At 38.6% G+C, this 13,474-nt stretch overlaps 1 protein-coding gene across 1 annotated transcript in view; it reads right to left on the bottom strand.

Moving 5' to 3' along the window:
- Window positions 1–6,065: 6,065 nt before the first annotated feature.
- Window positions 6,066–13,474, bottom strand: part of LOC101862788 (nuclear nucleic acid-binding protein C1D) — a 9,358-nt gene continuing 1,949 nt past the window's right edge. Inside the window, exons 2-5 of the mRNA XM_005094345.3 lie at window positions 11,682–11,748; window positions 10,285–10,340; window positions 8,396–8,537; window positions 6,066–6,986 (exon numbers count right to left, since the gene is read on the bottom strand). Of these exons, the coding sequence (XP_005094402.1) occupies window positions 6,880–6,986; window positions 8,396–8,537; window positions 10,285–10,340; window positions 11,682–11,748 (372 nt within the window). The 3' untranslated portion in view covers window positions 6,066–6,879. The remainder of the gene's footprint in view (window positions 6,987–8,395; window positions 8,538–10,284; window positions 10,341–11,681; window positions 11,749–13,474) is intronic.

Below are 13,474 nucleotides of genomic sequence, written 5' to 3'. Positions count from 1 at the left end.
GACTGTTTGTTCTTTAGAGAAAGCAACTAATCTTTTTATTGGTACGAAGGAGCTATACCATAGCTGCTCATGTTTTGGAGTTAAATGCCCTTGAATATATGTCAGTCTATCTTTAGTTAGTCGAAACAACAAACACATATTATATTTCAGTGACTAATAATTTTTTAATTTGTTGATAAATATTTACAAAACTGGTAGGCCTACATAAAACAGGAATAATATTATATGTGTTTGAAAATTGACTCGCTCAAAATTGTGTCTGCAACAGTAGTGGACTTGTCCTGAGCATCATAACTAAAGCAGTTCCCCTCATTCACGACTGTTTTCCAATGGAATGTGTATCCTCCTGTCATTATACTGCACCGGGTTGTCTATTTAATCCCAGCCCCTCTAAAAAATCTCATGTCTCCGAACAGAAGGTATCCTCTTCAATTCAGTGGCCTTTTGTATGTCATCTGATTGTTTGGATGTGTCGACTATGTGTACTCTGGTGTCTTGACTTTTATGTCTGTTTCCGGGGAGCATTTTTACTCTGTAAGACTAATGGCTCTCCTTATGTTTTCACAACTTTCTTCTTTGGATCAGAATTTAATTTTCTTTTGATGAGATGTGTGCTTAGTCTCTCTTCTTCTTTTGTTAGAAGTTGATCCTCTGGCTTGTTTAATGAGTGAGTGAATGTAAGTTCATCATATCATGTTTGAACATCGGAGATGTTGACGAATCTGTTAACATGTGAGTGTTTGTGACCTTGAACTTTTCATAAGTGTTGATGAGGTGATGAGATCTGATGTGGTGTTAGGTCAAGACTTGTTTCTTCATAATGCTTGTGGCTGGATGGGAATGTGATGGCTACTGGTTGTAGGGCTGGCAATAAGATTTGGTTTGTCATCATTTAAATTATAGCGGGACTATAAAATGTGTGTGATGTGTCATCATGTGAGCAGCTCGACTCCGGAGTTGCAGCTTTTCTTCAATGCAAGCAATGACGACAAATGGAGCAGGAATTCACATTTATGTAATTCTTAATGACAGACCATAATATATCCCTAACTACTAGTTTCAACAGCGTTTTTTTCGGCGTGAATTGACGTAACACTTTGTCGCTTTTCGTTTGTTGAAATTGCAGTGAAATAGGCTACATGACACAAATGTTAGCGGAAAACGACTGTTCATCTTCGTCCCTCACGTCAGTCCCATAAAATAAGAGAATATCTCCTGCTATGGTTTTAAACAATCTGGGCTTTCTTTAACATTTTTTGTTTGTTTGACAGTTAAACTTAAATGCCCACACACATGACAAAGTTTATTTAGAGACTGCCTATGGCTCTTGAAAGTGTGCTCCATTGCAGTTGAACAACTTTTACCTAGGAACACAATTCACTATCTTATTGCAATTTAGTGCAAAGTGATGCAGAAACAAAATTCACATCATTAGAAAATATGATTTGATGACTATCATCACAGAACACAAACAGAAGCGAAAACAATCGCCTCATTTTGGAACAATTTGTATTTAAATTTGAACTGGTTAAATTCACAATGGCACTTCCATCCACATTTGTACATTCACCATTTAAAACTTATTATTCCCAAGCGAATAAATGAAAACTGGTGAAACTTTCACAGGATATCAAGAACATGTAGATGAGTGAAATTGATGAAGAAACAGATTCAGGGGGTAGAGTGAGCATCTTTGTACGGCTCATGAAATTAGGGGAAGAAACGCATTCGGACTGATAAGGACAAGATAGAATCCCTGACCCGACGCATGAAACTGCCGGTCACCTGTCACTGATTTATGGCCTAACACTAACATGGGAAGCCCAGGCAGACAAAAAGATCGCTAAGATGGAATATTGGATACCTCTGGGCCCTTTTTTTACCCAAGCTAGTTTTCAGAACATTGGTACGGTAATAGACTCCCCTCCCCCCACATAAACAAAAATAATTCCAAAACTTGTCACATGCCACCATTTCCAAATAGAGACAAACCAGACAGGAGTAATACCATAATTAGTGTGCAGTCAAAACACAGTGACAGAGGATTTACCTTTCTCTTTTTGAATGGTTGGGTTTTTACGCTCTCATCACCATTTACTATTTAGGTCATGTATGTAGGAAGCTGATTTTGACCCTGCCTGCCAGAGTCAATCCGGGTAGAGAGGGATACAACGTTCCAACAAGAAGGCAGTGATTCTTGATAAAAATTCTCTCCATATGCGAATGAAACTGTGGTCTTCTGCACATGACAGCACTGCACCTATGCTACACCACAGCACAGATGCCAACAGAATTTCCTTCTACTTTTACTGTCACGATGGCGAGCCCGACAAGAAGCTTGTATAACTTTCTTTTTCTTTTGTTTTTTTCACACGTGACAGCACAGGACAAACGATTTATTTTCATGGCGACACAGCGTATGTAATGCAGAGCCTGCATGTTACAAATGTGGCGTTATCAGACTACTATAGGCCCTACCGGCAAATTTCTGGGTGGTAACGAAAGCGAAAGTAGATCTTGATTTTCCCGATCCAGCTCCGGTATCGCACATACTTCCACTTGTTGCCGCCATTACCGCATGTGCGCGTGTAACGTACTCTCAGGCCGGGAAAGGCCAAATAAGTATTATATCACAATCGCGACCGGCAAAAATGAACTCAAGGACGTTATCGGATTTGGTTTTCAAATATATTCGAGAACTTTTATGTATTTCCGCGGGTCTTTCACGGGGCAATTTACAGATTTCTTCAAATTCCCGTTGCATTCCGGATCTCGGCGATTTTTTTCAAATTCCTGGGTAATTCCAGGGGACCCCGGGGGCTTGGCAGTCACCCTGTACACGTGCTCCTCTCCGATCTGGCAAAATTCAAGGAGTTTTCAAGGAGATTTTTCCTTGAATGCAAATTCAAGCAGTTTTCAAGGACTCCTTGAATTCAAGGAGGCCTCGGGAACCCTGCACAGATATATCCGAGTCTGCGCAAACTGAACCCTGTTATAGCCAGGTTCATTTTACTTACACTTATAGAGGAAAAACAACGGGTAGGCTACTTGATTTATCACTGTTATATCCAAGTCCCTGTAATAACAGAGGCTGTTATTGATGGACGGGACTGAATGTTGTTTAGTTTCATTTACATTTTTCTGCTTTCTTGTCCATGTGTCGCAGAAGTCTGTCAATGGTTGGACCACTCTTATAGTTAGTTAAGCATGCTTATTCCAAAGGTCTGCTATATGTGAGGCAAAGTGGTGAAATCAGGCGCTCTTCAAAATAATGAAAGTCAAGAAATTGGCATTTTCCTACAGGTTTGGGAATTTTTATCAATTTTTTTGGGAGCAGATTTCACTGAAAAAGTTGATTAAAGGCATAAGAGATGTAAATTTTCAGTTTCCACAGACTCTCAAACTAAGTAAATAACTCAACTTTAGCACCCATTTTCTCGTTAATTTTACATCTGTAACCAGGTGATCCACACCCCCTTCAAACGCCAATATCTTGACTTGTATCCGAGATAAATTAATATTTTTTTCATCACAAGCAAGGCAAAAGGACAGGCTTTACAACAATACCAATAACTCCATATGTCCCAAAATTGACGAGCGCATGATTCCACCGCATTGTGACACATGAAATATAAACAAACTTTTCTTCCATAAACATTATACGAAATCAGGCTCAGGGATTAATTACAAGTAAGCTTGCTATAGCCAAAACCCTGTCATAACCGAGACTGTTATAAGTGGGGTTCACTGCATAGTTCATCAGGACACCTGTCTTTGTTACCAGCATATGGTCAAGAGTATATTATTTTTTTTACAAAAGGAAAGTTGCAACATTTAACTATAGAACAGCATAGACCATGTTTTTTTGTTTTTTTAAATAACATGAATTTTATTATTCAACCTTCAAAAGAGGCAAAAAGAGGCTGCCATTAGTTTTTCAACACAAATTACAAATAGAATAGCACGATTACAAGCTCTCACATCTTTCCCATACTGTACACTGCACAATCTTCTTTTCCTCAAACCAACGTCATCTTGTTCACTCTTGAATATAGAGGAGTCTGCTAAAACCAAAACCTGCAGCATCACTAGATTTTCCTTGGTTTAGCCTTGTTTTCAATTTAGAGAGATTTCTCAAACAGCAAACCGAGGAATACCATTTTATCTCGGTTTACCACTGTTTTCAATTTAAGCAAACTCCTCTGCCTTTATTCAATGTATTTCATGATATAACTATTAACTATCACGCAACAAGTAAATTTATCATGCAAAGTAAACACATAACTTCCACTGCATCACTCAGTCTACCTTTTTAGGAATAAAAGCAAGGCTAAAAATCACTATTCTTCAATTAAGACAGACTATCAATAAAAGCAGAATTTAATTTTTATTTACTTTACCTTGTTTAGGATCTGAACTTTCTACAAGCCATTCTCAAAAAGTCAGCCCAAAAGCAATGCAACTATTACAGTAGTCTCCGCCTAAACGCACGGTGCTCGGGAGGGCTGCCTAGTGTGTGTTTATTACGGAGCGTGCATTTACATGAACCTGTGCAAAAAGGGAGGAAGGGACTCATTCATCTCAATTTCTTGATATTCTAGTGACCTCCCTTTGGGGTGGGGGTCACTTTGGGCCGATAATGTGATGACACGTGACTGTTTTGTGAAGGATTCCCCAACTGTGGTTAAGAATACAAAGGCGTTGCATGGGTTGGGGGAGCAGAAGAGAAAGACAGATTCAATGTAATGATATGCACCATAAAATGTTGGAAACAGATAGCTTAGGAGGAAATTTTCGGTGACAGTCAAAGAGACGATGGCCCAGCCACATGGCTTTCCAAGCGACCACCCCCGACCGTAAATTCATGAACGACATAGATCTCTACATTCAGAGAAACATTTCTCTTGTGATTCGTTGAACAATTACGTTATAAGTTCTTCGAGCGAAGCTGTTAGGCTTACTTGACTAATCTTTTATCTTTTAGAAGCATTAATCTAGTGTTTTACAGCATTCACAAGTGTAGCCCATCATAGGCCTAGGTCTAACGAAACATTACATGCAGTCACCCAAACACCAGTCAGAAATCTTCTCTCAAAGATGCATTTCCAGTGACCAATAAAAAAACATTTCACTTTCAGTCCCCCAACATTTCACCGACCAGTCCCAGACCTAGGCCTAAGTGTCTGTGGAAAGTTGGGTGTGAAAACGCTATCCATCACTCTCTTTGTTCGGCATGAGGGGCAGTCTCACCAAAGGGACGGTTTTTCTAGGCTTGTCTCGTGCAAGCTGTGCAGATTGTAGTGAAAATTTCCCTTTGTCAAGCTTTACCTAAAGGTGTGTTTCCCGGATCAGAGCGTGCGCTTTGAACGAGTGACCGTGCGTTTGTACGCCTAAATAATATAGTGAAAAAAACTGTCATATTACGAAAGCGTGCTTTGAGCGGAGCATGCTTTTGTATGGCGTGCGTTTAGGCGGAGACTACTGTATCAAATTTCTGACTTAAATGCAATCTGATCAGTAGAAGGTGTTTTTTTCTCTTAATTTTCAAGTTCAGACCATAATTTGATACATGTATTTCACTTGCTTTTATTTAAGTTATGATTGTTGATCAATTCAAAAACTCTCAACTGGAATTAACACACAAAATACAAATCCAAGCTTTCCTACTGCTAAAGTGATAAAAGTTAAAAGGGCATGGACAAAATATACACAGGCTATGTACATGAACACATAATACACACATCATCCAGGTATCCCTCTACTCTATCCATCCATCCATCCATCCAAATACATAGACCAGGTCTTGTGTGAGTGAGGAATTTCAGTCTATGCCTATACTTACTTCTCTAACTTACAACTTATTCAGACTCTAAAAAAATATGTGCAATGCAAAATTTATTGCGGGAACAGGTTCATTACGAAAGCGTGCTTTGAGCGGAGCATGCTTTTGTATGGCGTGCGTTTAGGCGGAGACTACTGTATCAAATTTCTGACTTAAATGCAATCTGATCAGTAGAAGGTGTTTTTTTCTCTTAATTTTCAAGTACAGACCATAATTTGATACATGTATTTCACTTGCTTTTATTTAAGTTATGATTGTTGATCAATTCAAAAACTCTCAACTGGAATTAACACACAAAATACAAATCCAAGCTTTCCTACTGCTAAAGTGATAAAAGTTAAAAGGGCATGGACAAAATATACACAGGCTATGTACATGAACACATAATACACACATCATCCAGGTATCCCTCTACTCTATCCATCCATCCATCCATCCAAATACATAGACCAGGTCTTGTGTGAGTGAGGAATTTCAGTCTATGCCTATACTTACTTCTCTAACTTACAACTTATTCAGACTCTAAAAAAATATGTGCAATGCAAAATTTATTGCGGGAACAGGTTCATAGATGGATCTCTACATGGAGGAAAAAAACAGAAAGAGTGCATGAAGTATGTGACAGCAACAGAGTCAGAAGGACTAGGACAAGCCCCAGACAAAGTAATGATGAAAATCCAACCCTCACTGTCTTATGGATTGGAATATTGTTGATCTTAGAAACACAGCTGCGACAAGCATGTGCAATTTATAAGGACTTTGACTGCATATGTATACACAAGGCCTCTACCAATGTGTACTATGCTGCACAGAGGTCTAATCAAATCAAGAATCTTGTTTCTAGTAGCCAAAATAAAAGTAAGTTTCAGTGAAACAAATTTAGTAACAGTTTCAGTGAAAACAAAAATTATGTGAAGAAATGGTTAATTTTCTTGTAAGACTCCTGGAATCCATGCAAATATACGGCAACGGCTTGAGTCATAATTAATCGAGCAATGTCTTTCCCTCTCCCAGTTAAGTTTACCCTAACTGGGATTTCATCTCTCATCCCGTCTTCGTTTCTTGCCTTGACTTTTCACATTCTGCTGTTCAGCTTGTGTCTCCTGGCCTTCTTCTTGTGATGCAGACGTAGAAGCTCCTGTCTCTGAAAAAATATTGAATAATGGGGGATTAAACATAAAAAATTTAATTTCCTCCTCAGCTTTCATGCACATTAAAATTTATTCATAATAAATAATCACAGTCTTTGGATCAACATCTGTAAACTGGAAACTTTGTGACTGGCAACCAGTGTCCTGATTACATACAAAAATTGAAGTGGACATGAACAAAAGAGAGTCCCATTCATCTTATTAAAAAAAGTAATACACAGCTTGGGAAACCAGGGTTAACAATTACCAGAGGGTCAATAAATTTATACAATCCACACTAACTGGCTAGGACTGATCCAAAACACACCTACAAAGCACCCCCCCCCCCCCCCTTAAAAAAACAAACAATTGAAAATAAATTAATTCAATCAAAATTCTTGTACGTTAATAAATATAATAATATGGGTGTTCATTCTAAAATTTGGAAAACAAGGCTCATTTACATTAACTTTTTATAGTATTTAAAAGTTGCCACACGGAAATTCAGTCCACACTCCACCACTAGGAAAAATTATAAAATACGAATTCCAATAAGACTAAAGTAGTCTACATCCTCTTTACAGGGAATTCATCCAAAATATGAAATGTCTTAAGTGTCACTACTTTAACGGATAACGCCATATTTTGTGAACTCAATATCTATTTTCTCAAAATTTTCTTCACCAATGCTTAACATGCAGAGTCTTGAAAACAACATTAATAAAAAAAAATTTAGTAGAAGTTTTACGGCGCTCGCAACTGCATAAGGTCATAAAAGCGCCAAGGGGTGGATGTCAACAGAGAAGTCTTTACAGGGAATCAGGCTTACTCTGCTCACCTCTGTAGCTTCAACAGCACAAAAGTCTGTTTCAACTTTCAAAGCACCCTGGAAATAGCAGGTCACAAGAGTGTGACAAACATACAAAAGTAGAGGAAAATGACGAAAGTAAGGATTAGGAAAGAAAAAGTAGCAGTTCCCTGTTGTAGTTCAGGCACAGTTATGAGCATGACATTGATAAATCAGACCATTTACAATTCTACTGTGCATAAGAACGAGAAATGTCCCCCCTTTGGGAATGGCCTAAGGACACTTCAGCCAGTGGCACCGGGGAGGGGGGGGGGGGGGGGGGGACATTTTGAGTCTGAAGTAGACATCAAATTAAGCAAGAGAAAGGCAATCAGACACCAAAATCAAGTCGCTTTGCACTCCCAACTGAGTTGGAAACAGAAGTTCTTGAGCTTTGGCTTAATAGAAAAAGCATTATAAAAAACTTCCAAAACTATCACTGTACTTGAATGGAACATCTTGACTTATATGAGAAATGCTGCTCTAAAATGAACTATGTGCCTGAAGTCAGCACAATTGCACTCACTTCAGCAACTATTTTCATAGCACTATCAGCTTACTCTGTCAAAGTCTTACCTTCATTCTTTTGAGCTGAGAGCCACAATGCACTCATGATAAACCGCCGGCTGGCCTTTTTGTCAAGCTTGGGTGCTTTTGCCTTTTCCTTCTTTTTCTCTTCAACTTCTTTCACTCTGGCCATATAACTTTGAATTCTTGTCTGATGAAACAGAAAAAAAAATCTTTTGAGGGTGAGATATCAAGGACAAAATACAGTTTAAATACAAATAAAAACATAGTATTTGCTGCATAATGTGGATAATATATTTATAAAACTCATTGTTATCAGAACAAATTAAAGTTTGAGGAAGATTAGAAAAAGAATAACTTTTCTTCAGGGGTACCGTTTTGCACCCTCACAAATTGTTCTAAGGCACATGATACAGCGGAACTCTGATTCAACTAAAGGAGTTGGATTCCAAGTCATTTAAATTCATAAAAATATTTTTAAAAGAACAACCCAGAATCAGCACACAAATGAGCAAGCTCAAACTCAAAGAAGTCACTTCCAGGGTCAACAGCCCCCGCTGATGTGACTTCGCTCATTTTTCTCCTGCAACGAACCACATCTGTTCCTGGAAACCATCCATGACACCAGCATCAGGAACCATTATTCGCTTATGTTATTGATTGTTTGTCCTCTTATGCAACCAATCAGTGGCTTTCTTTCATATTAACACAGGGGGTTCTCACGGTCTAGAGGTACAGTGCTCGCCTCTCATTCGCAACCTGACAGCAAAGGAGAATTTTCTTTTCTAAAACGCTATCCTTTCACCCACTTTTCTGCTCTCTAATCATGTTCTACCAAGGTAGAAATATCAAACATCTAGTCTTCTCAGGTAACAGCGAAAAATCTCTGCTAGTTGCACACGTAAAAGATCCCTTGGTGATCCTAAAATCAATAAGATAGGGCTTCGGCCGCCATCCGGCCAAAATTCAAATATAATCCCAACGGCACAGAAAATGCTTAATTTCAATGTGTGTCATGTGTTCATATGACCTTATATAAATGCATTTGTGCGCGCCTTAAAACATTTACCAAAACACACATTGTTAATACGCATAATGTCTTAGCATTTGTCGAGGTCGGACAAGCGGCCATCATAGTGTAATGTCTGACAGTGTATGCTTGTGTCTGGGGGAGGAGGGGGGGAGGGAGGAGGAGGAGGCACAAGTGGTCTGGGCGTGGAACATCAGTAGAGATACAAATGCATTACAGATATCTCCCCCCCCCCCCCCCCTCACTGATCAATATTACAACGAAGAAGTAGACTTGACGTAGATCTACGTAATGAATTGCGCACTGGACGGTGGAATCAAACGTTGCCGTATGGCAGGCCCTGCACAGCAACATAATTTGAGTGGCAAACAATGCATTATATAATATATATGATAGATGACAAAGGCATGCATTTGAACGAATCGGCCCCTTTGCAGTGTGTGCATGGTAGAGTTCAGTGTATTTTCCAAGATTTCTTCGGTATGGCACCAAAGAAAAAAAATTTGAAACGAAACTAACTGTGTTTAGTAACGAACACTCGGATTCAACTAAATTGAGAGTCAGGCCTGAGACTTTATTGAATCTGAATTCCACTGTAGTAATGGCTAACGGCTAACTTGCAGAGACAAAAAAAATATTTTAAAAAGCATATATATATATATATTGTCCAGACTCCTAAACTTATGATCAAATAAGTTGCAGCACTTGCAAAATAAATATCTAGCACAACAAACCTCTACAACATGGAAGAAATAAAAATAAAATCATTCTTATCATAAATAAAACACTCTAATGCAAGACTGCATAATCACATTACTAACACTAGAGCAAAACACAACAGATTATCTACTAAAGGAAGGCAATCTCTAGGAAATAATACAGCAACATTATTTGGCAGGTTACGTACCAGTTCTTGTTTCACTGCATGCTCCTTAGGATTTATTCCACAGACATTTAAATACACTGGAGAAGGAAAAAAACACCAAAAAAACCCAGGTTAGACAGGAAAAAAATGTACAGTGTAATACGGATAGGTCAATAACAGAAGGCTCGAAATCAAAGATCCGCCAAACGGTGCTTGCGGTCCCGTTTTTCTTCTTCTTTTTATTTGTAAGATATCCCTTGAACTGCCAAGTCCGGTCATGATCTGAATTCAAGTTATCCATGTTACACTGTAGTGTAAGTGAACTAAACTGTGTGACTAATAATACACACTATTTCAAGGCTTTAAGCTGAAGCAGATCTTGCACTTGAAGGAATTTTTAAAAAGAAACAAAATACTTCTTCCAATGATACAAATGTTGTAGATTAATATCAGTGACGAAATGGCTGTAAAAATTGAGAAAACAGCTGAATTTATTTTTATCTCTTCTCTAGAGTTTCCTCATTACACAAGTAGGCCCTTTCTAAAACATAAAATAACCTAAAGTACATCCATAGATAAAATCTGAAACATCTATACTGTTAGTAGTGAGGTAGGGGCAAAGCAAAACTTGAAACATTCAATAACAAAATTAACATCCACAATTCTAAACGAGCAAGGGGTTTAACAGGCTTGGCAAATTTTCAAATCGCTCTCGGGACACATATTTATAATAATTGTAAGTATATAACAAAGAGCAAAATTGCATCATATGGGATTGGTTTTGGTGCAGTATGTGATTTGGCCAATTTCCGAATCTGGGACAGTCCCTGAAAATTTGGGACAGTTGGCAACAGTGTCTGTTATGAGAAAACAGTTTATCAATACGAAGTGGCTAGCCGTACTTAAGTACAGCTAGCCTAGCCGTCTAGCTGTACTTAGATCTAGGTTAGGCCCTATTAACCCAAACCTGTTGAGTACACAGGTCTCATTAGATCTAGTAATCATTCAGGTTTAAAATACATGCATGTCAGTAAGGCATCTTTGGTTTAGTCTGAAATACAAACTTTAGGTATTGCAAACTAAAATGAATTCAGCCATCATTATTAAGTACGGCTAGCCTGCCAGCCTAGCCGTCCTCCCTCCTTCAGTATGGCAAGCCTAGAAGTCTAGCCCTATTTATTTTAGACCCTATTAGAAGCCTGTTGAGTACATAGGTCTCATTAATAATTATTCAGGACTAAAATACATGCACGCACTGTCAGTAAGGCACCTTTTGATTTCGTCTCAAATACAAATACATTAGGCAGTCTATTGCAAATCATTATTAAGTACGGCTAGCCCAGCCATCTAGCCGTCATTTGTAAGGCTAGCCTGCCAGTCTGGCCGTATTTAAGTACGGCTAGCCTCTTCCATGTCAATAAAAAGTGCAAGAAACTTACTCCAAAATAAAGAATTAATTGCATATGCTGCAACCAGGTCTGTTTTGGCAACATCTATTGCATCAACCTGAAACAAACAAAATAGTATGACATGCAAAACAACATCTGTCTCAATGTTTTTAAACTAGATAATTATATTTATATATTTAAAGAACAAGGATATTTCCAATTTAGAATATGAAACATATTTGTGATAATTATAAAAGTAGCACACAACAGAACCCTACATCTACACTGACTCACTGAATTTTATGAACGGCTCCAAAGTATATTATTATTTTATATGGTAGGCCTACAAAAGGATAACAACCTGGGATTGGTTTTTAAAAAAAATTGACCACAGTTTGTAAGTGATGCTCACACTCTCACCAAATGTCTGGCCCACTTAAATGAAAAAGAATCCCCAAACTCAGACTCACTGAAATGAATTAATAATTTTTATTGAAATACAAAACTACCTTGGGGGTGAACATGATTGAACATCTCATTGGGTGCAGTGGAAAAAAAATAGACACTAATCAGAAGTTAAATAAAGCTACGGCTAATTTGATAAAATCTTAAATATTGGAGTGGGGAAAAAGTGATCATAGTGATTACTAAAAACAACTTAAAAATCTGTTAGAATCTAAATCTAGATTCTACCCCAAGTCGAGTACCAACTTAGAACTTAGATCTAGTCTTAACGGCCTAGACAGTGACAAACAGACTTACCTGTCATATATACAAAGTTAAATAAGTTCTGTAAATTACTGTAAACTAGATTCTTTTTTTTTTTGGTAAAAGTGTTTTACAGCGCTCGCAACTGCATAAGGTCATATGAGCGGGTGGGACACATAAAACTTTTTCAGGTGGTAGGAAATTTCTGAATTTTGTCCGGGTGGTGGCCGAAGCCTACTCTAACCAATTTTAGACCACCAAGGGATCTTTAATAACCTGCACAACTTGCACATGGGCCCTCCAAAATTTTTCGCCCTTGTCCGAGAAGGCTAGGTGTACATCTTTCCTACCAGAAGATCAGGGATGTGGCTCAAAGACAGCTGTAAGAAGGAGCCAAGGACAAGCATTATAGAAAAGCTGCAGAAAGAGCCCAGAGGAGGGGCAAAGGAAAGGTGAGGGGGTGGGGGCAGAAAGAGGAGATAAAAGCAGACGAAAGAACATTGCTAGAGAGCAGAAAAGGAGGTGAAAGGAGACAATTTTAGATAAGAAAATCTTTTGGTCGCCACACGGAATCGAACCCGAGACCTTTGAATGAGAGGCCAACACCAGACATCTTACGCAGTGGCTAGGTTCACGACGCCCTGAATGTAGTTGGCGGGCTACGTTTACGGCGCCCTGAATGCAGTTGGCAGGTGCTATTGAAGTTATGTTCACGGCACTCTAGCTTCATTTAGACGGAGCGTCCACTGTCGGTTTAAGTAAGCCGAATTTAGTCAGTGACGACAATGACACATTTAATATTTTGCCCTGCTTCAAGCGTGACATCTCATGAGATGAAGGAAATCAAAGCAGTGATCCTTGACCGATCGACCATTCGTTGTTTTCCCTTACACTGAGTTCTCGCTCAGAACTGGCCAGAGTAAGGGAAAACAACGAACTCTCAATTATGTAACAACGCATTAGGATATATATGACACAAATGTATACGTTTACCAAGATGTTTCAATTGCCCCAACTCGCGTACGTGCGAGACATGGGCGCGACCTTGTGTTAGTGCATGACAGCCCATGATAAAAATATATCATGAGCGTAAACAAACGTTCCAGTGCTCTCGAGTGTGTGTGTGAGAGAGAGAG

This window comes from Aplysia californica, unplaced genomic scaffold (genome assembly GCF_000002075.1).
Source record: "Aplysia californica isolate F4 #8 unplaced genomic scaffold, AplCal3.0 scaffold00080, whole genome shotgun sequence".
In the NCBI taxonomy this organism is placed as follows: domain Eukaryota; kingdom Metazoa; phylum Mollusca; class Gastropoda; order Aplysiida; family Aplysiidae; genus Aplysia; species Aplysia californica.
This window is presented reverse-complemented; position numbering and strand designations above follow the sequence as displayed.